Source organism: Bos indicus x Bos taurus, chromosome 10 (assembly GCF_003369695.1).
Source record: "Bos indicus x Bos taurus breed Angus x Brahman F1 hybrid chromosome 10, Bos_hybrid_MaternalHap_v2.0, whole genome shotgun sequence".
Taxonomy (NCBI): domain Eukaryota; kingdom Metazoa; phylum Chordata; class Mammalia; order Artiodactyla; family Bovidae; genus Bos; species Bos indicus x Bos taurus.
In genome coordinates this window covers 76,984,990-77,009,033 of record NC_040085.1, presented here as the reverse complement: position 1 = coordinate 77,009,033, position 24,044 = coordinate 76,984,990, and the positions used below count along the sequence as shown (strand labels likewise).

General features: G+C 38.9%; 1 protein-coding gene across 10 annotated transcripts in view; it reads right to left on the bottom strand.

Annotated features, from left to right (window-relative positions):
* Positions 1-24,044, bottom strand: part of SIPA1L1 (signal induced proliferation associated 1 like 1) — a 520,426-nt gene that overhangs the window by 72,628 nt on the left and 423,754 nt on the right. For all 10 annotated transcript variants that reach the window (XM_027552312.1, XM_027552311.1, XM_027552318.1 and 7 more), the window contains 3 exons: positions 23,074-23,248; positions 13,767-13,870; positions 9,270-9,427 (listed from right to left, as the gene is read on the bottom strand). In XM_027552312.1, the coding sequence (XP_027408113.1) occupies positions 9,270-9,427; positions 13,767-13,870; positions 23,074-23,248 (437 nt within the window). The remainder of the gene's footprint in view (positions 1-9,269; positions 9,428-13,766; positions 13,871-23,073; positions 23,249-24,044) is intronic.

The window sequence follows — 24,044 nt, the reverse complement described above, 5'->3', positions numbered from 1 at the left end:
TGACCAACCTAGATAGCATATTCAAAAGCAGAGACATTACTTTGCCAACAAATGTTCATCTAGTGAAGGCTATGGTTTTTCCTGTGGTCATGTATGGATGTGAGAGTTGGACTGTGAAGAAGGCTGAGTGCCGAAGAATTGATGCTTTTGAACTGTGGTGTTGGAGAAGACTCTTGAGAGTCCCTTGGACTGCAAGGAGATCCAACCAGTCCATTCTGAAGGAGATCAGCCCTGGGATTTCTTTGGAAGGAATGATGCTAAAGCTGAAACTCCAGTACTTTGGCCACCTGATGCGAAGAGTTGACTCATTGGAAAAGACTCTGATGCTGGGAGGGATTGGGAGCAGGAGGAGAAGGGGACGACAGGATGAGATGGCTGGATGGCATCACTGACTCGTGGATGTGAGTCTGGGTGAACTCCAGGAGTTGGTGATGGACAGGGAGACCTGGTGTGCTGCGATTCATGGGGTCGCGAAGAGTCGGACGCGACTGAGAGACTGAACTGAACTGAACCAACAGTGCTTTGAAATCATATTTTTAAATGAAGCTGTTCTTTAGTCCAAATTCTCTACTTTTGGTATTTGATTCTGACAATTGGTGAGGAAAATATGTTCCTTTCTCATTCCTTTAAGCAAGATTGAATTAAGAAAGCCTGTTCCAGTCACTTCCTTTGCATCTATATTGCTAAAACTGGGTCCAAGACAAGGATCTACAAGTATCTATACTAATCTATTATTTTTAATCTCAAAAGGAAAAGGACTTAAGTTTTTTCTAAAACAACAACAGGAATTAAATGAAAGTGGGGCGGTTGTGTGTTTTATATCATATTTTAAGATCTCCTTCTAGGACCTGAGGAAAGTTTGAGAGGACTGGAAATGATGATTCTAACAGATCAAACATCCTCTTTTCAAATTATCCAATTATTTAAAAGTGACTCAATTATGCAATTGTACTAAAAATACAAAATCTGTTTCACTAGAATTCTCAGAATCAAAAGGACATAATCAAAGAGCATGCAACTTTCAAATTAAACTTGCACAATTTCTTCTTTATTTAAAGGGTTTGCTTGAAGATACTTGGCTTCACTTTTCCAAAAATGATTATTGCTTGTGAAAGCAGAATAAAGAAAAATCAGCATCCTCAGGAGACAAATTATATATTTTGTCAGAATATGCCACAAGGTGGCCTATTTCTGAAAATGGCTTTTTACAAATTTATTAAAAAAATAAAAAAAGACTACCTAGTTCATTTCATGACAAAGAAAGGTGGCAGGCAACATCCCATTTTCTAACTGGCAATGAGAATTCACAGAAACCTCCATCTGCATGATAGCTAATTACATCAGTATTAGAAAGGCAGTTTTTCCTGTCTAATGTGAACTGTCTGGCTTGAATGCTGACAGCTGTATAATTTTAATTTGATCTTTTTTTTTTTTTTTTCAAGTCAAGCAGATGATGCTAAAATCCAGATTCACTTGCTTTTCTAAGAGGAATCCCAGAAAGACCCAGAAATACTTAATATCTTTCCTTTTTAAATGGACAATTTCTTCTCTTGCTAATTTCATATCATTATTTTTTCTCAAGAAATAGCAGAGATTTTATTTTAAACAAGGAGAGAAAAATGCTTAGCAGAAAGTGTTGATATGGGCACCATGCATCCACTTGCCCCTTAAATTCACGGGTTGTCTAATAGATCTATTTATTAGCTAATAGAACGTTAGACAAACATATATTGAAAACCCTCCGGTAATTAGAAGACTCAAGAATGAACTATGAGGGAAAAAACCTGAACCCTTAACATATAATTATCAGTGATTCATCACGGTAGGGAGGTAAATGATACAGACACTAAAATCAGCTTTGCATCATTAGAAATAGAATCCTTACAGAAGATGAGGAAGATGATACCCTAGAATGCTCTTTTCAACAAAGGGCTTTATGTTGGGTAAATCTAACTTTCAAGGTTTTCTACAAGGTTAAAAGCTCATTAATTTAGATGCCACCAATTCTGAACTCTTGATAATAAGGTCTGTTTTAAGCTAAGTAGAAAGAATTTTTTTTTTTTGCCTTCATAAGAAAAGAAGCCTTTCTAGAATTTCAGTGTGCTATATATAGATACTTGAGATGAATTAATTATAAATGGCTTTTGCTATTTTTAAAAGCACATTCCAAAGAGCTTCTTGGCCATACTTAGCCTAGTATGCAATACTGTATCTCTTGAGAAATAATGCATTCTTTAAAATCATAGCCATGCCTTACATGCTCAGCACTGTCAAGGACTAGGAGGGTTATCTACTCAAGTGGGTTATCTGGATGACAGACAGAAGATCAAAGGCTGAAAGGGTTATGGAAAGTTAGCAGTGGGTGGGGGGAAGATACTTAAGAGAAGTCAGGGTTCCTCAAACTCCTGTCAACAGAATCTTGAGTTTCATCTTAACATTCATCTTGATTTTGCATTCCACTGAAGAGTATCTATATTCATTTTAACACAAAAATCTGTTCTGTTCCCCTCATCTTGAAGCCACTGAGGGACCAGGAAGGCGTTCTCTTTCACTCTGTCGTTTGACACATCCCTGAACCTCCGTTTGAACAGCTGGTACACATTCTTCACTTCTCCAGGAAACAGATTCGGAGAAGTACAACAATTTGCCCAGAGCTTGTTAGAGTGAGCCAGGATGGGAATCTGAGCTTCTGGATAACCAGCAGTGTGACAAGACCACATTTACTCCCTGGGGCTATGTTTTTAAATTTCCACCTCTTAAGGTGCTTGCGAACGGGACAGTCTACAAGAGTCACACAGCCAAAGAGATCACCATTAGGCTGCTGCCAGTGGGCCTGGGCCTTTGCTGGCATCAAAGACCTTGGATGAAGTCGCAAGCTGATACATGGGAATGTTGCAGAGACATCTAAACAGAGGTCTCAATGAAAAAGAGTGAGAAGAGTAAGACTCTTGAACTTCTGAAGCACCATGGCAACAGCAATAAAGAATGACATTTAAAAGGAAGGGGACTTAGCATCAAAACTGTCGAGTTTAGAAGCTCAGATGAGACTGCCAGCTTGGGGAGCTTTCCAAGAAAGCAGACCTTGGCAAAGGCCAGGAAAGATGAGCAGCAGAACAAATGGGTACCCACCGTTCCCTCCCTGTGGGATCTCTACTGCTAACAGTCTTCAATCACCAACACCTGACTATATGCCAGGGCCAAGGGTGAGATGTCACAGGCTCAGTCTTCCAGAAGCTCAAAGCCTGGTGTGGGGCTACCTCTGCTGGGCTGAGCACTCTGCTGGGGAAAGTTCGGCATGCTACTGGAACACTCAGGAAAGATACTTTACCCAGTCCTGGGAGGTCAGGGGAGCCCTGCCAGAGAAAAGAGCAGGCATTCCTGGATGAAAGTGGGCCAGGGTGTGTGTGAGAAGAGGCACTCTTGCCCAGAGAGTGGCATGTGCAGAGAGGAAGGGCTATTAAGTAGCCCCATGATGGGGGAGGGGTGGGGATGGGAGGACTGGGAGAGGGGCCAGCGGATGCTGAGGGATAAGAGAGGCCGGACCTGAAGGACTCCATGTGGTCGGCTATGCCGGGGAGTCTCAATATTGCCTAAATGGTTCTCAGCACCTCCATGTGGCAGGCTATGCCAGGGAGTCTCAATATTGCCTAAATGGTTTTCAGCACCTCCATGTGGCAGGCTATGCCAGGGAGTCTCAATATTGCCTAAATGGTTTTCAGCACCTCCATGTGGTCGGCTATGCTGGGGAGTCTCAATATTGCCTAAATGGTTCTCAGCACCAAGAGGGACATTTTCAGAATCTTGTTGTAGGAAGGTCAGCCACACGGGACAAGAAGGATGCTGATTAATGATGGCTGGGATAGACTTTCTGAAAGAATCTCACCACGTGACCCACTTTGATTTTTCTTCTGTGAGACACAGTTGATTTTCCAACTGTGAGACGCACAGTTGAAGCTTGCATATTTGTTTATTTTTATTCAAGAGAAGGAAAGAAGAAAGGCATGGTCATTTAATGTATATATACCACACTTCCCTGCCTACATCAGATACTTAGGGCATTTTTAACTTGGGGTCAAGCAGTTTTCTACTGCACAGAAAGGGAAATTTAAGATCTGAGATGTTTAACGGTCTGGTCTGGTTCAAAGTGCTTTCTGCACTACATCATACTAACTCATTTCAACATTTACTACATCTTAACCACTGAATATGGAAATCTTCCTAAGAGGAATAATATATATATATCTACTTCCTAAACATAGCTCCTGACCACAATTTAACATCTGTTTTGAAGATGAGTATTTATTAAAACTACTTATTACAACACTAGTTTTAAAGTTAGCAATAATTCTTTAGTTTCATCAAAAAGCAACTTTCAACTGTTAAAGATGTTCTAAAATTTTTAAATAGTCTGCCTGAAATGGATCTAAATAAGGTTCATACAATTAATTTTATCTTAAAATTTTGAATTCTGTTAATGCTCCTCTACTTTTTTCACTTCACCTCCCCTTTACTTCTTGCAATGTACTTGTTGAAGAAACTGGGCTATGTGTTCCAGAGTTGTCCAGAGCCTGAATTTTCCTGAATAAAAACATGTTGTGTGGTCTTTTATATTTCTTGCAACTTGGCTTCTCTAGATGTTTGATCAGATTCACATTCAATTTTGGAAAGAGGGTTAAGGCTGATTCCTAGAGGGGGTTGTGTTCTTCCATTATGAGACACACATTTGTCTCTTTTTATGATATTTGCAGTCTTTGATGATCAATGCCTAGATCCATCCATTCATTAGCTGTTTAAAGCAATGGTTGTAAAATTTCTGCACTGTGTTTTTATAAATTGAGGCCCTTGGGGTGAATGGCGTACATTTGGTTGTTTGGTCCCAAGTCAAATGACCTTGGATTGCTATGCTTATTAAATCTGCACATTAAACATGACTCATTCTTCTGTATCTACCTTATCAGTCATCACTTATTGATGCTTTCAGTACATCCTTGCCACTAAATGGTTCATCTTTTTGATTTGTTGCTTCTAATCTATTCTGTCAACTGAAATCAGACAATTAAGCTCTTTGTAATGACACAAGTAAAATAATAGAGACCAGAGGGCTCTCTTATCAGGTATAGGGATAAGCTTTAGTACTCAGACTTAGAGATTAATTTGAGTTCTTGGCTATGTCTATTCAAGGTTAACTAGACTTTGGAATTAACTTGGATTAGTGAGTTTTTCCTGTATGAACAGTCTATCATAGTTCCCAGGGTGGGACAGCACACATTATTTCAGAGTCTCATTTCCATATTCACTATCGGGCTTTTTTTCCCCCTCTCTGCTCCCCTGTTAAATCCTAGAGCCTAGAATACTGCCTAGGCATATTTTGATTAGGGCTGCAAAGAACTAGTGAAAAATAAATGAGTAACAATAAACTCCAAATTTTACGTTTTTGTATATAAATTACTTTGCATGTTGACAATGAGTAAGTTTTCCTAAAAGTCTATTTACATACCGTTGTCTGAAGGCCTAGGATTTCAAGGGCCTCTACAGCCCGCTAATCTCTCCAACAACACAGCCTTCTCACTGCACTTGCCAGCGTCCTTCCTGTGTTTATGTGTCCATCTGTACCGCTATCCACCCCTGACTCATAGAATTATTTCTAATTTGCCACTGAATTCCACCATCTGTGCTACGCAACATACACTGAATCCTATCTTCCTGGCTAAACGTTCTTTGTATCTCTAGCCTGTATTGACCCCAGAATTCTCTAACAATTACAGCAAGACACTCCTTCGAGGAACTAACTGTCCACACTCTGGGTACCAAGTGGATGTCAGGAAATAAACGTCGAGTGTTCACAGTGGAGAAAGCTGGGAACAAGAGACTTTAAATGAGGAAAAGCATTTGAATATTCTAACTACATCTCTTACAGATACAATTAAAAGTAGATTTAAATAAAATTTGTATAAATTAAATGTATCTCCAAGCTTTCCCACCAGAGTATCCCTAATGAAAGAGGTCTATGAATTCATATCCCTAGTACTTTGGGGGAGGGACTGGGGTATGAGAAAACCCCACATGTATGAAAACTCTTTGAAGACCCACATTTTATCTTAAAATTGGTACAAATTTTCCATTCTACTTCCTAATACATTTTCGTGAGAAAATAAACCTTAACATCCCTTTCCCAAGCATTAAAGACTACAAGCGAGGTACCCTAGTTATTCTGGGCCTATAAACATCTGGCATCACCACATACCCCAGGAAACACGTCGACCTGAATTTGAGAAGGACTGAGAAAAACCCAGGTACCCAAAGTTTTTAACAGGAAAAGATCACTAGTACTATAGTTCCAAAATTCACAGTGTACTGGGTCTTCAAGCAAGCTTGGCAACTAGGGAATTCCGGGCTAGCCCATGTCTTGTGAGCTGGGGTGTCCAGTGTCCTCCTGCAAAGGCATCCAGCATCACAAGGTGGGCTAAGAATATGCGGTCTCCAGGTTAAGAGATTAAAAATGAGAGAGAGGAAAAAAAGAGCAAGCAAAAATCATGATTCTCAGGCTGGGGAGGAGAGTTTGAAAAGAATAAAACAGATATCACTTCCTCCACCACTCAAGTATTGAAGACGGCTCAGACATCTTTCCTCCTTATATCAGTGTATTCAGACTTGCCCTGGACACACTTCAGTGGCTATTAAGCACTGAAAACGTGGCTGGTATGGTCAAGGGGTATTAAATCATATTACATTTTAAAAACTGTCACTTGATTCAGTTTTCCAAAAGTCTTTTAAAAGTATGTTTGGAATAAGCTATCACGAATGTACTTTTCCAACTGCAAATTTTATGAAATCTAAATACATATTATTTCCAATGAAAATTGAGCATCCTAACTGAGGCGAGCTGTAAATTAAAAATGCACTCGAGATTTGTCTTGGTCCAAAAATACGTAAGATTTCTCAATAATTTTTAAAATTTAAAAATTATATGTTTAAATTATAATATTTGGATATCACAGGTAAATAATATCTATTATTGGGTCAAAATACAGTCCATGGGGTCGCAAAGAGTTGGACACGACTCAGGGACTCTCACTTTACATTGGGCAAAAATCTACTGTTAAAATTAATTTTACCTATTTCTTGTTACTTTAAAAAATATGGCTATTGGAAAATATAAAATGAATATGTGACTTGCACTATATTTCTACTGGACAGCAATTCACTAAGACAAAGACCTTTAAAAGAAGAATCTCTTTTCAAAAGAAAGTACATAGCTTTCCATTCCCCAAACATCCTAGAGATGATTCAAAACAGGATTTAGCTTTCTATCCACAAAGTTGTATGAAATCCTTTGCAGGCATCCAGTACACAGCATGTTTCCATTGCTTGGGTGTAGTTTCTAACCTCAGTCATCCATCCCAATTACAGTCAAATGTTCTGCATTAATTCTTTCCTTCTACACCTAACTAACACAGCTTTTGGAGACCACGTTCTTGCTAAGAGGCTTTAGATCTAGGCTTCTTTTGCTTGAGTTTCTACCCACCGAGTCCAGGAAACTACAGACCTCCTTGGTTTGGGGTTTTCACATAGACTTGGCATCCGAGAAATTCTGGAACGGCCTGCAGGTTGGTAGTAGGGGCAGCAAAGACCCTATTTCACATGGCATGGAGTGAGGCAGCAGGGTAGAGTGGTTAAGAGACAAGACTTTAAAATCAGACTTGGTGCATTCAAGCCTATAGTCTGCCAGCTGACCTCAGGCAAATTACCTATCCTCAAGCACTCAAGTTTTCTCATGTGAAAATGGGGATTAAAACAGTACCCACCTCGTGAAAGTGTTAAGTCACTCAGTCGTGTCCGACTCTGTGTGATTCCATGGACTGTAGCCTGCTGGGCTCCTCTGTCCATGTGATTTCCCAGACAAGAATACCGGAGTGGTTTGCTATTTCCTCCTCCAGGGTATCTTCTCAACCCAGGGATTGAACCTGGGTCTGCCACATGGCAGGTAGACTCCCTACAATCTGAGCCACCAGGGAAGCCGCCTCATAGGTTTTAAAAATGGAATGAGGTAATAATACAAATAAGATACCTAAACTAGAGCTGGGCTTATAACCGGGGCTCATCAGACATAGTTACTGTGGAATAGGGAGGGATGATGGCAGTCAGTAGAAGTAACCTTGACTTGTTCTATTCCCTGAACTTGCTTGTCCTCCTATAATTAACTTGCCTTACCCCTAGGATTAGACAGTTGTAGATTTCACAACAAACCAAATAGCAGCCTAAGTTGGCCACTTTCTGTATAGATGGCTACATTAAATAAAAAACAACTATTCAAAATTAACAAAGCCTTGTCTCCCAAATTTCAGGGATGCAAAACTACAATAAACTTTCATATTCTAAAAGGACAGATTCCTCTTAGGACATCTTACTCATGCTACAACATACTCAAAACATCTTCTTGGCATGACTCTCATGTCAATCCAGCATCACAGGTTCTTACTCTCTTCAACACTAATCCCCTCCAGGATTCCTGCAGAGGCCACTGCAGGTGGATCTTGAATTCTGTAACTCATGAGACTACATCAATGAGGGACATGGAAACAATTCCACCAAACACTTAACAAAGCCTCTACGACTGATCAGAAATGTTACAGTGAATCAAGTCAGCCTGAAGCAAAGGTTTGGGAATTTTAAAATATAATTAAAAAAAAATTAAACTTCTCTTCCCTACTCATTTGGTTTCCCTTGTGGCTCAGCTGGTAAAGAATCTGCCTGCAAAGTGGGAGGCAGATAGAACCTGGGTTCGATCCCTGGGTTGGGAAGACACCCTGGAGAAGGGAGAGGCTACCTACTCCAGTATTCTGGCCTGGAGAATTCCATGGACTGTATAGTCCACAGTCCATGGGGTTGCAAAGAGTTGGACATGACTGAGCGACTTTCACTTTCACTATTCCCTACTTATTATGATCATTCTTCTCTGCTTCTGCCAGGGCAAAAGCAAAATATAATTAGCAGTATGAGTAATTAGCTGGTGACCAGATGGTGTGGATGAAGGATACCACCTAAGGAGGAGGTGCGAATGGAAACAGCAGGTGTCTAACCAACATGTCTAGGGAATGTCAGTGCCACCAGGTTACGTCATCCTGTGAATTTGGCCATCCGCATGCACAGTTTAAAGGCAGAAATAAATAGCGATAGACTTCCCATTGCCACTTCCGAAAGAAGAGCTGGAGGGGGCCTTCGATGTGACCGCCCGCCAACGCCCATCCAGCCACCTCTGGAGCCATTACCTGTAACAGACGCTGTCAGTGCAGGGGTTGTGAACCCTGACAATGACGAAAACATGCTGAAAGTGGGATCGGATGTTTTTCGGGCTGAATGGCTGTGCTCCTGGCTCTTGGAAAACAATTGTTACAATATCATTTCCAATGTGCCGCTTCCGTAGGAGCTAAAAGGAAACATAAGCAAACAACATAAATGACGACGCTCTGCTTTTTCCTCTTTGATTCCCTTATGTAATTGTATTTAAAACATTCATTATTAATTAGTGCATATTAGGTGAGGAAATCCACACAGTTACTGTCAATATTTTAGCATGTGTCTTATCATCTCCTCCAAGGAAGACTAGAGAAATAAATATTCAGAAATTTGCATAAAATACATAGTCCATTCAAATAGATCTAACCAATCTCTAGCATATTACACCAAGTCCTAGCGTCTCCAAATCCTCAGTTTCCATAACAACAGTTTTGTTCCATTTTTGTATAAGAAAGAAACTTGCCACGGGGAAGATTTTTTTTAAAGATGAGAATCGCTGAAGTAATTACAACACAATTTATGTTCTGATTCAATTAGCTTCATTTAAAGAAACGGGGCTAAGATGTTTTCTGATAATACTTTTTGTGGCACACGCTGAGGATGCAGAAATTAATAATATTCCAGAATGTTCTAACAGTTTTATAGCAGGTTAAATTTCAGGTTTAAATAACTGCTTTAATTACAGTGACTGCTGCTTAAGACCACCTTCTGTTTCACATTAAAAGGTGTTCAGGGAAGGTGGCTTTCAATTTCAGACCCTCCGAATGAATCATCTCAGGTCAGTGCCTCTCTGGGAGGGGTCCTTAAGCAGGTTAGCTCAATCATGTGAAGAAAAACTGAACAAAATTTGTATTACTCATATATATTACACGGAGGCTCCTACCAGGAGGAGAACAACTAAACACGGCCTTTACATAAACTATTCATTAGAGATAAACTTATATTTATAAATCTTAAAGAAAAATTTCTCCAATGACTTTAACTTATACAGATTACATACCAGTAAAATCAATGATCAAATATTGGCTGTCGGCCAATACTGGAGAAACAACAGCATTAGATTAGGGTTGAGAATTGGGAGTTAGGAAGTTTGTGAAATGTACTTTTAACCTTAGGAATTTTAAAGCATTCCAAATTATCTTTTAATGAGGCTGTTTACTTCATTTCTAAACATGCTATATTATCAGATGTGACCTAAATAAAGGCTATTCCCTATTGACCGCTAAATAAAATATACCCGTTATCAAAGATTATTAATCTATTCAGGATCTTGAACACATCAACTCAAATACAATCTAACTATGTATATGTCATTCCTGCATGGATGGCATTGCTTTTTGATGCATTGTCATCCTTCCTTCAAAATATGGCTTGATATGTTATCTTACTTACTAAACGACCCACACAGAAATAAATCCATCTATCCATCTTGCAATATATATAATGAAAAAAAAGACAGTGTTTATAAATCAATACCTGCAAAAAGATTTTAAGACACATTCTTTCTGGTTTTTCTAACCATAATGTAATCTATGTAGACTACAATAAATTCTTTAACTAGAGAATTAAAATTTCTTAATATGCAGAATACCGATTATTTCTTTCATTCTGATTTAGGATCATAATTCTTTTGCTTTGATTGGACCCCAAATTAAATCATTTAGACTAGCTGTCCACTTAAATGCCAACTAACTCAGCTTAGCACTTTAACTTATTTAGCTGGATATAAACAACTGAATCTTGTTACTGAATGTTTTACTCCTCCTCCCCATGTTACTTTTCTCTGCTGAAGGTTGGTTAGTCTCTGTTGTGTCCGACTCTGTGACCCCATGGACTGTAGCCCTCCAGCCTCCTCTGTCCATGAGATTTTCCAGACAAGAATATTGGAGTGCTAGGTTCCTTTTCCAGGGGATCTGCCTGACCCAGGGATGGAACTTGCATCTCCTGCACTGGGAGGTGGATTCTTTACCACTGAGCCACTTAGGAAGCCCTTCTCCATTGAGTAATCAGGTAAAATAAGGCTTCATCTTCCCTTTATTTTTTTTTTTTTAGGTTTATTTATTTTTTATTTTATTTTTAAACTTTACATAATTGTATTAGTTTTGCCAAATATCAAAATGAATCCGCCACAGGTATACATGTGTTCCCCATCCTGAACCCTCCTCCCTCCTCCCTCCCCATACCATCCCTCTGGGTCATCCCAGTGCACTAGCCCCAAGCATCCAGTATCGTGCATCAAACCTGGACTGGCAACTCGTTTCTTACATGATATTTTACATGTTTCAATGCCATTCTCCCAAATCTTCCCACCCTCTCCCTCTCCCACAGAGTCCATAAGACTGTTCTATACATCAGTGTCTCTTTTGCTGTCTCGTACACAGGGTTATTGTTACCATCTTTCTAAATTCCATATATATGCGTTAGTATACTGTATTTATGTTTTTCCTTCTGGCTTACTTCACTCTGTATAATAGGCTCCAGTTTCATCCACCTCATTAGAACTGATTCAAATGTATTCTTTTTAATGGCTGAGTAATACTCCATTGTGTATATGTACCACTGCTTTCTTATCCATTCATCTGCTGATGGACATCTAGGTTGCTTCCATGTCCTGGCTATTATAAACAGTGCTGCGATGAACACTGGGGTACACGTGTCTCTTTCCCTTCTGGTTTCCTCAGTGTGTATGCCCAGCAGTGGGATTGCTGGATCATAAGGCAGTTCTATTTCCAGTTTTTTAAGGAATCTCCACACTGTTCTCCATAGTGGCTGTACTATGTACTGCATTCCCACCAACAGTGTAAGAGGGTTCCCTTTTCTCCACACCCTCTCCAGCATTTATTATTTGTAGACTTTTGGATCGCAGCCATTCTGACTGGTGTGAAATGGTACCTCATAGTGGTTTTGATTTGCATTTCTCTGATAATGAGTGATGTTGAGCATCTTTTCATGTGTTTGTTAGCCATCTGTATGTCCTCTCTGACATACATCACAGCAGGACCCACCTCCCAGAATATTGGAAATAAAATCAAAAATAAACAAATGGGACCTAATTAACCTTAAAAGCTTCTGCAAATCAAAGGAAACTATTAGCAAGGTGAAAAGACAGCCTTCAGAATGGGAGAAAATAATAGCAAATGAAGCAACTGACAAACAACTAATCTCAAAAATATACAAGCAACTCCTACAGCTCAACTCCAGAAAAATAAACGACCCAATCAAAAAAATGGGCCAAAGAACTAAATAGACATTTCTCCATCTTCCCTTTAAAGACCATTTGCTAAAGTTTTTAAAATCTCTCTACTGTCTGGTCAGAGTGAGTTTAGTATATTTTTCTTAGCATGGTATTTTCCTCTAAGAAATCTAGAATTTGGAATGTGCATAAAATAGTCTACAGACTCCAGATCAGGGAATTTATCTTAAAATAGGTTTATTTCAGACTTATAGCTGACTCACTGCTTTGTTTCAAACTACTCTTGATTACTTTGGGAATCAAGAGAGGTAAGATTTTGTTATTGACATGTGTGATGTAATCAAATTCAAGTGACGACGTGTTAGATTTGATCCCTGTTTTGTTAAATTCCGTGAAAGAGGATGTGATTCATTCTGCAGCTGGCCTGTGTTCTGTTAGTACAACAATCGACAATAACAAAATCTATGTCCGTTTGAAGGTCAGAAGTGATTTAAGACTGCTGTGTTTATAAGAGCTATTGAAAGTAGAGTCTATTAGTTCTCTGGGTCTTTTAAGTTTCAATTTGTTTTAAAACATTTTTAAAACCAACTACCACCACATACTCTTTAAAACAATATTGCCAGTTTCCACCTTGCTCTGTAACCATCTGCCATTTCTTAGTTTTCACATTTTATCATCTCACTGACCACATTTTAGTAATAGACTTTTAGATCTTTTCAAAAGAAATCTTTATATGAGGTACACAAATGCAATTGTTACTTATGCTGTTCCCTGAAGGATATGTTTAAAAAAAAGAAAAACAAAAACCATTTCTCTGAGATCCCATTGACACTTATTTTGAATTTTTCTCCAAGTAAGTAGAGGAAACCTCCTTTGAAATCCGAAATGAAACATCAGTACTTTCCTGCCTTGTACACTGGCCTCTTGAGATGAAACTTCACCTACTCATATGTGTTCTCTGTAACCCTGCAGAGTCATCTAATCACCATGACTTCAACTTGTTCTTTTCAGATTTCAGGAAAATCTCAATCCTCCTGGGTGAAAAGCAAATGATTAAATCACAAAGCCATCCAGCTGGCTGTTAACCTAGAATTTGTGTCTCTTCATTTGTTTTCAGCTCATTTGCTATTACTTCCACACAAAGTACAAAGCTTCCTGCTGCCGTGACAGGTGCAACATTAAATTCTGGTTTGAGATTTTACAAACTTGCCACTTTGGCTTCTGGGGGAAATGAAACAAGGGTGAAAAAAACACAGAAAACACAAGGATCTCTTACCTGTTGCTTGTTGTTAGGTGTGTACGGCAGCATGGTAGAAACATGGAACATGATCTCATAGTCTTTGTATGTTGTGTACAGAGAATGGGTTCCAGTGGAGTCAGCTACAGTTAAAAAAAAAAAAGAGAGAGGCAATTCTAAGAATAGGAAAAAACAGCTCATTTAAGAGAGACATCTCAAAAGGGGGCTGGGGACAGAAAATGATTTAGGATGAAAAGATCCTAGACAAGAAGATCTGGTATAGGAGTTTTTACCCGTCTTTTATACCTGATCCCCCTTTGGCGGTCTAGTGAGGCCTATAGATTCCTTCTTAGAAAAATATTTGTAAATGCATAGGTATAATAAAATATGGGCTTCCCAGGTGGGCTCAGTGGTAAAGAATCTGTCTGCCAATGCAGCAGACATGGGTTCGATGCCTGGGTGGGAAAGATTCCCTGGAGAAGGAAATGGCGACACACCCCAATATTCTTGCCTGCAAAACTCCATGGACAGAGGAGCCTGGTGGTCTGCTGTCAATAGGGTCACAAAAGAGTTGGACACAACTTAGCAACTAAACAACAACAACAAAGACAAAATACATAAATTTCAACAGAAATCAATGGATTAGAAAATATTGCTATCAAAATAATTTTAAAATGATGTAATAGCATAAGATTTCTGTGAAAAGTTTTACCAGTAGGTCTAATAAATACTATAATTTTGACCTAGTGAAATGCATAAGCAGTAGCTTGAGTCAAATCACAGGTGGAGCCTATACTGCTGTGATTTGTTGCCTAGATTCATAATTGAAGGTAATGCTAAATTTCAACTAGAGATCAGTGAAAATAAATGTAAAATTATTTCTCACCCGAGTTCACAGACCCCTGAATTCTGCCCACAAACTTCAAGTTCAGGATCTCTTTTCCAATACTTTTGACTCAAGCAGGAGAACCATTGTTTTGCTCTTAACAAATAGATGGAAACTTAACAAGATTGTAACACTGAGTAACAAAGGTATTATAGCGAGGTCTAATAGTTTAAGACTGCGTGTGTCTGCGCTCACTTTCCTTATAAAAACAAAAACAAAACAACCTTGACCTCCTTGACTTTTGTCAAATCAATGCATCTGTAAACACTTGGAAACCAAAGAGAATTACTAACTGTCCAGTTAAAGGGAAGTCTCTTTAGCCATAAAGCACCTGGACTTAACAGGCAAAATGAACGGAAGTGCATTCATTCTGGGGAAACTCAATCCTCCATCAACCACATTGTTGAGGAGCATTTTAGAGAATGATGCAGCAAGTCAAAGCCTCTGGCATGTACCATAAAGCAGCACTTCTCAAACTGGAGTGTACCTGGAGTCACCTGGGGTGCTGCTTAAAAGGCAGCTTCCCATCCCCCATGCCCAGAAACACTGCTCTGTAGGTGTGGGGCTGGGCAGAATGATCTATTTTAATAAATACCCTTAGGGGACTTTAACGCAGTAGCTGTACCGCCCTTAGGCACTGTTCCAAGAATAGACCATAACAGCAGTTTGCAGAGATTTGCTAAGATATTCGAGAGCCCTGAGTTTCAACCTTGAGCTTCTTAGAGGATCTTAATTTTGAAGAGGGCATAAAATGCCAACAGTTGTAAAATCAAGATAAATGTAGAATAAAGCAAGGATTACTTTTGAAAAACTGCAAAAATAAGCACCAAAATGTAACTCCCCAAGAAATATATCTTGTAAATGTTAATGATCACTACCACAAAAAACTACAAATTCACTACAATAAATCACTGACCAACTTAAGACAGGTCTTGAGTATGAAGAAGGTATCCACTGTTAAAGACTCTTGATATAAATAGCTCCAGAACTGATAGGCACATTTTACAACTTTCAAGTCAATGTGTCAACCTGATGAGTACTTATGTGTGTCTCAAGTCAATTTTAAGCAAAATTAATGAACTAAAAAAGATTTTTTATTACATTTTGTTTTATATGTCTTTCTAATTCTAAAGGCATTACTGTCATGAAAGAAGAGTGAAGATGACCCTGAAGATAATTTGTTTTATATTTATTGTCCTTTCTCTCTCTTCTACACTTGCTGCATTTTATACAACAGATGCTATATGACCAGTCTTCTTCTGGGGACCTTTGAAAATGCCAGCCTTGCTGATAATTTTAAACAGTTTGGAAGCCGTTTTAAAACTCTTAGTGATGAAACTGGGGTCAAAACAATGAAATTTTCTTCTCTGAGAAGAAAGGAATTCCAAAATCCTGAAATTACTATGTATACAACAGCATTGCTAAACTTTATCGGAGAAAATGGAAAATGAAGGTTTGTTATATTCTCTGAAGAATAAGGCATTGGAATTAAACAGAATGAAAAGGAAAGAAAATCACAGAAGATGATCATTGCGACAAAAATCTTTTTTCCTCTGGTTGAAAAGAATATGTACTGAGTAATTTCTAAAGGGAAAATATGCTTATAGAAGAGGGATAAAAAGAAGATAACGCTCCTTCATATGTGTATGGAGCTTTAAAAATTAAAAAATAAATTCAGGCATCTTATAGGTCATCTTGATAATCAGGTGATTGGCCTCCAAAGTATACTACTAGTGGGTGGTGTGTATCCGCTAATAAGGTCAGCCCTCTACACTAAGTCATAGAAAGTAAAATTTCTAATATTCAAACTAGATGATAAGAAGGCACTGAGTAATTGAGGAATGATAAGAATATTCCTTTCAGCTGCTTTGAAAAGGTGTAGATAAGTGAGAATATCTTACAATAGGCACTTCTATTTAAAGATGGTATGTATAGGTTAATAAGTTTGTAGAAGCAGTTTCAGATATGGTTAATGTCATATTCATTCTTGACTTCTCTTGGTGAAAGTCTTTTGCTTTAAGGGGGATAAAACTTGGATGATAAAGGTGGATGTGTACAAATCTGAGTCAGGAAAAAGTAATTCGACTTTTACATAATCACTTCCTGGTCACCAACAGATTTGTTTGAGTTGAGAAAAGCTAGATAAAGGAAAACAAGCCTAAGGAATCTGATTTTGTGCAAGTTCCTAGTTTTAAAATATTTACGACTACAAGGAGAAAATCAATCTCATGAACTAAACGCAGGCAGGCTAAGAAAGTCAACAGAATGAAGAAAGCTTAAGCTCAGTTTGTGAAGGTCCTCACCATTGTAGAACACATAAAATGCACAAGACGAAATCCCAGACAGGTAGTGGGACGGATTATCATCCATAGTTTGAAATACCAATAGAATAATCATCAACCGGCTGCTAAGGACCATCCATTTAAAGACTCCAGCTCTCCCTAGTACGTGAGATCGCCTCAGGGTTTGGGGATGCAGAGGTCAATGCTTGGAAGGAACACAGTCAGGAACAAGTGTTGACACCTGGAACACTGGCATGCATTTAAGATGAGACACGCATCTGCCCTTCAGTATTACTACATCTACTCACTAACGAAGTATTTGGAAAAGCAAGAATCCCATCTGCTCTGGTATCTACCATATTTACTTGGATTTTCTTCAGTGCATCTTTAACCATCATCAGGAGGTGGCTTCACTGAGGATGGGAATAGTCTGTAACACCACCCTTTGCCGTGACAGGAGAATTCACACTGTGTTAATTCAAGGAAAGTGCATGTGTACATGCCTGGAATCGAAGGCTTCTTAAAACCACTAACACACTGTGAGAAAAGGATAAGCAATGATGTGGGGTGCGTACCGAAGGAATCAGTCTGTTTTCTACACACAGAGCACTTTGCAAAATACCTGCAATTATCTGGATTCCAACTTGGAAGTAAGACGATATGAATTCCAACGTCTCCAGCATCACTGGAGAAGGCAATGGCACCCCACTCCAGTACTCTTGCCTGGAAAAATCCATGGACAGAGGAGCCTGGGAGGCTGCAGTCCATGGGGTCGCTAAGAGTCGGGCACGACTGAGCGACTTCACTTTCACTTTTCACTTTCATGCATTGGAGAAAGAAATGGCAACCCACTCCATTATTCTTGCCTGGAGAATCCCAGGGGCGGGGGAAATCTGGTGGGCTGCCGTCTATGGGGTCGCACAGAGTCGGACACGACTGAAGCGACTTAGCAGTAGCAGCAGCAGCCAGCATCATTTGCTAAATAATCAGAGACAAGTCACTTTACTTCTCTGCCCCTCAACATTCTCACTGTTGTGAGGATTGAGTGAAACAATGTCTATGATAGTAGCCCATAAAAGATGCTTAAGAAACATGCTGATTGGAATTTAGAATTTTATGCAGTTGAAATAAAAAGTATAGCTGCCTTAAACAGAGCATTTCAATTTCTTGGCCAACTGCATCTCAGAAACACTCAAGAGAAAAACCTGATACTATAATACAGTTCAAAGTTAAGAAGGTGAAAAAACTTTTCTTCATTCATCAGTCTCTACAACTCCACACGGTCCTTTAAATGTGCAAAGCGTTTAAATAATGCTAGTTTTATTCTTTTATTTATCAAAGGTTAAATATCCGAAATACAGGATTTATTTTCTTCATGAAAAGTCTTACATCTATTCTAAGACCCTGAAACTCAGTGATCATTATAACACTGCTGAAAAATGGGGGAAGCAACATGAATTCTCTAAAAACTGTGGCAAATGATTCAAGGCAGAGCTCTGAAGGAATGCTTTTCAAGAGTTTCTAAGTCTCCTGCATGCTGACTTGACAAACGCACCTTATTCAGGAAATAATTTCCCAAATAATAATCCACACACACAACTTAAAATGAGGGTGGTCTCCAGCTTTCAAATAACAAACTGCTTGGTGGGAAGCTTATTTTAGTACTTACTGTAGTGGGAGGGGATGGCAATTATCTAGAGGTTATGCCATCCAAATAAGGAAACAAAAAAGGAGAAAAAAATTCACTCTGGAAAGATTTTTCACTGCAGAACTGTTCCAACCCCTGACACAACTGTAGCTTGTTTGCTGGAAGTCCTTAGTTATGAAATGGGAAATTGGGACTCTGTACAGAAAATTGGGAAGAAGAAGAAATGGTTCAACAGTTTAACCAAACCTTCCTTTCCTAAGCCTCTTTCTTTCTCCAAAGCACTAAACTCTGAATAGTGACAAGTGGAGCTATCTCATTAGATCGCTTGAGTAATTTTAGCCCAAGGGCTCAAGAGAGGGGATGACACAGCCGCAAAGCACAGCTCTGGGCTTCACTGTACTTAATTCTACATTTATGCTTTCTCTGAATACATCATTAACCATAACACTAGGATATGGTCTCCCCCCTTAATACTTAACCTTGGGCACCCTAGTTAATCTGAAGAAGCCTAGTCTGTAAAAGGGGGATGACTGGAATCCAGCAGAGTTTGTGGAGATGCACTGAGATGACATATAGAAAGTATCTAGGACTTTGCTTCTGGCCATGACAGCACTTGGTATAGGACCTGCTCTCCTATTGTAAATAAATAGAAAAATAAACAAAATATCTGAAACAACTTTTTTCCCCTCAAGATATCTTACAATAGGCAGCACTGGATAGTGATCTTGGAGGAAGAAGTATCAAAGGAGATGAGCCTTATGATCCTACCCAGCTTTCTACCCGAAGGTACTTTCAAAACAATCACACAGAGTAGGGATTTGAAGAGAGAAGCCAAAGTATGCTGGAGGTCTGGAAGGCTGAGTTGTGGCTGATATTTGCTGGGCACAATACTGAAGAGGAGGAAACTACACAGTGAAAGAGGCTCAGATATCTGCACAGGGGTCCCCTTGAGTCTTGGACTGAATATTAAGCTGCACAAGCACAGAGCGCGGTTCCAAAAGCCAGGGAAAGAAAAAACATCAGGGTGCATCATGCTGGCTGTAGTTAATAACACTATACAGAATAGCTAAAAGTTGCTAAGAGAGTAGATCTTAAAAGTTTTCATCACAAGAAAAAAAAAATAGGTATGGTGATATATAACTAGACTTATTATGATGACCATTTTGGAATATACAAAAACACTTGAGTCATTATGTTGTACACCCGAAACCAATATAATGTTGTATGTCAATTATACCTCAATTTCAAAAAAAGAAAGAAAAGAGAAACTATTGGGGAAATAACTACCAGAGAATTGTCAGCCAAACAATTCTCACAGTTCACACAGGGCTGGAAGACACTGAAGTTCTGACTAGCCATAGTAGAGATACTTGGCTGAATATGCTGGTATTCAGATGCAAGAAAAGTCATGCCTTAGTAAGAGCAGTAAATTAGCCAGAGTATAGACTACTCACGAACTGGAGTCAAGACTACTGGGAGAAATATCAACAATCTCAGATATGCACACGATACCACTCTAATGGCAGAAAGTGAAGAGGAACTAAAGAGCCTGAATATTCACCTCTCACCTGATGTGAAGAGCTGACTGACTGGAAAAGACCCTGATGCCAAGAAAGATGACGACAAAAGGAGAAGGGGGTGGTAGAGGATGAGATGGTTGGAGGACGTATCTCACTCAATGAACATGAGTTTGAGCAAACTCCAGGAGATAGTGAAGGACCAGGAAGCCTGGTGTGTTCTCAAGAGTCAGACACAACTTAGTGACTGAACAACAACAACAAAAACTACTCTTTTTTTAAAAAACTATGCTTTAAAAAAGCATAAGAACAAATTCATAAAGATCAAACTGTTCTGTAACTAACTTAATTGCCTACCAATAATAAAACAACACTGTTTAAAGAAGAGGACAAAATCCAGATCCTCAATGATCAAACATTCACAATGTCCAGTATCCAATCAAAAATAACCAGACATATGAAGAAATAAAATTAACTAAAAAGCATGAGAAACTGTTAAAAGGAGACCCCAAATGACAGAGATGATGGAACTAGCATGCAAATAGTTTGAAACAGCTATTATAAATACATTCAAGGCTTTAAAGGACATGAACCTAATGAGAAGAATATGGAAAATATAAGATTACTCATGAAAAAAAAAAAAAAAAAGCGGCGGAGGTAGGGGGAGGGGGATGGAGAAAAGAAAAGAAAAAAGAGAAAACCCAAATGCAACTTCTGGACTTGAAAATCACAGCATCTGAAATAAAAATGTCACTAGATTGACTAACAGCAGATTAAGAGACGGTGGAAGAAAAGAAAACACAGTGAACTTGAAAATATTAACAGGAATTTCCCAAATATAAGCATGGGGGGCAGGGAAGGGGGAAATGTTACAAATTAAATCACAACCGGTAAGTGACTTAATATATGTCTAATTGGAGATTCAGAAGATGAGGTGCAGAAAAATAAAATGAGCTTGGCAAATAATGTTTGAATTTGATTAAGACTACAAATCCACAGATCCAAGTGACAGCTACACTGTCACACAGAGAGGGAGCGATCCTTTAGGAACACATGTTCTGGAAAGCGTCTTCTCTTTTTAAGCATTATATTGAAAGAGTTTAACACAATTTAAGATTAGGTAAGAGGTGGTAAGATCATCTCACAGCACACCAAACAGTCTCATCTCTGGGTGTGTCATGGCCAGCAGAAGGCTGCTGGGGTTTGCAGGGGCTGGTTGATCCCTATGTCTTTTGGTCTATTATTGTTTAATACCCCTTTAAGTGATGATGCTAATAGTCCTTCTCAGCTGGGAGTAAGAGAGAGAAATATGCATACTGTCTTCTTCAAGCTTTAGAGTGGAAACACTTTCCTACTTTTCAGTGACTTCAGGAAATGAGCCTCTGAAAGCACAGAAAAGGAACCTGTGAACCCTCCTTTTCAGGAGCTATGCCTCAGAAGGTTACAAGGAGCCATAAAGGAGAGTAACTCAGTGAGAAGGCACCTGTCCTTGACTAATGTATTGCGTAACTGTAAAATGTGCCACCAGAGGCAGTTTACTAATCAAGGTCTTTGCACTTATTGGGATATTGGGGCAAAATGTGCAAAGTGCTTATTCTGCTTATTCCACTGCCTTACATGATGCCACATTGCTTAGGAATGGCCCTGCTATCTGCATTTCTCATATTGTCCTTTCATCAAGAGATGGCTAGGAACGTGTAAATACACAAATAAATGGACTCAATGGACATGAGTTTGAGCAAAATCATAGTGATAGTGAAGGACCAGGAAATGATAAATAATCTTACCAACTCCGATTCTGACCATTCATTGATAGAATCAAGGCTCTTATTACATTTTCTTCCCAGACCCTTTTAATAGCCCTTTGCGGTAATTATAATTTACATAACACAACAAACTGGGACAATGTGAATGAATTACAGAGTAAATGTCAGAATACGTTGATAAAAAGAATTTAAGGGCATACTGAGATTTAATATTTTCTGCAGTCGCAAGCAGAGTATGGAACATTAAAATAATATTTAAGAGTCTAGGCTATTTATGGTTTTTCATAGGCTCTCTTGCATGTCGTTTCCAAGTTGGCAACAGCAAAACCATGGCAACAGGAAATTCTTCCCTGCAGTGGAGTTTATGAATGCTTTTCTGTTTTCATGACTTGACTCCTTATTTAATTTCCTGTACAGAAAATCAGAGTGATTACTATAGACTGCAATACAGATGTGCTAATCCAAAGACCCTCTCAAAGAAAAACAGGTCACAGGTGTCTATGGATGGATATTGAGATAAAATTTTAAATTTGCTTCTACACAGACACACAGCAGAAGTCAACATACTCTAGATACTTGAGAACCTAACTCTTTTATTAACCACCTGGGAAAAGGGAATGGACAAACCTCTATGTTCACGAGCTGTAGATAAACAGACTGCTGCACCAGTGTGATTTTAATCAACACATTTCATGAACCAAAGTAATACCAACGCTAAGAAGCCTGTTTGCTTGGCGACTAAGTTAGACTATGAACAGTAAAAACAGAAAATGAACAAAAATATCTCAAGACAGTAAAATATGAAAGTGATTAAGAAAACCCTACAATGGCTGACTACACAGATATGGACAAGGATTATGAAATGAGTTAATGAAAGTCAAGACTTCTGGGGCTTACAATCAGATGGTTGGTAAGTTGCAGGAGTTTTTAGTCACTCTAACGTTCAGCTAAATACAGTGAAGCATATGTAACACTATCCAGGAGGAATTCTGCACGATCTCCATCCATTGCTTCCTACCTCCCACACTTCTGATAACACTACTTTTTTTTTACACTCCAATCCTAAATGCTTTGATTATGGTCTTCAATTGTCTTAAAGCCACATGCTCCGAGACTGGCTTCCTCTCCCCCATCACCAGCGGTATTCTACACGTAGTGGCAGTGTTGTTTTAAGGGTAACTTAGCAGGCGAACATCAACACAGCAGGAGGACAACAAGCCTGGTAGGAGGGTATAAGTATTTCTTACTTTTGGTGTCCAGCTGCGCGCGATACTTCTCAAATCCTTTGAGCCGAACACGTTCTCCCAACAGCTGGAGGAATTCCTCAAAGGCTGGGCCGGCTGATTCATTGTTGTACATCTCTTCTTCCGTGCTCTGTCCAGCTTTGCAGTACATGATGCCTACTTTCTGCTGATAGTTCAGCTGTGAAGGCAGGCGATACAATGCATATAAATACATGCAGATCCACTCTGCTCACTTCAATGCTAGTAAGTCCTGTAGGGCACATGCCCATCAAGTAGCTAACCTCTTTCTTCTCTTGAAATCCTTCTGCTTTTGTTCTTCCCCTTTTAAAAAAAGGAGGCCTTATGAATTTAAAAGTAAAGGTCTACTTTACAAAAGATGCCTTGGAAAAAACCACCTCGTTTTACAACACTGTGTTAGTTTCATGTGTATAACAAAGTGATTCAATTACGCACACAGATACTTTTTTAGGTTCCTTTCCCCTATAGGTTATTACAAAACACTGAGTTCACTGTGCCATACCGTAGGTCCTCATTGGTTATCTATTTTATATGGTACTCGGGATATGTTAATCCCAAACTCCTACATTTATCCCTCCTCTGCTTCCCTCTTTGGTAACCATAAGTTTACCAAACAAACTTTGGTAAATAAACAACCAAGTTTCTTTTCTATGTCTGTGGGTTTATTTCTTTTACAAAATACACTTTAAACTGTTTTGCACTAAAAGCCCATTAAAGTTCTTTTAAAATTTTGGGAGGTAAAATTGGAAAAGACTTATCTCCCAAGGCCATTTTTCCAATACACTAAGTTATAAACCTTGGTTATACCTTTGTGACGGCATGAGCATCATCGACACGGTACTTTTCAAATTATTTTTCTAAACGATGAGTCTCTAGATAGAAAATTTAAAAGGGGCCTCATATGGCAAATCACAATTAAAACAAAGCATTCAAGAAATTTAAATATAACATTAATC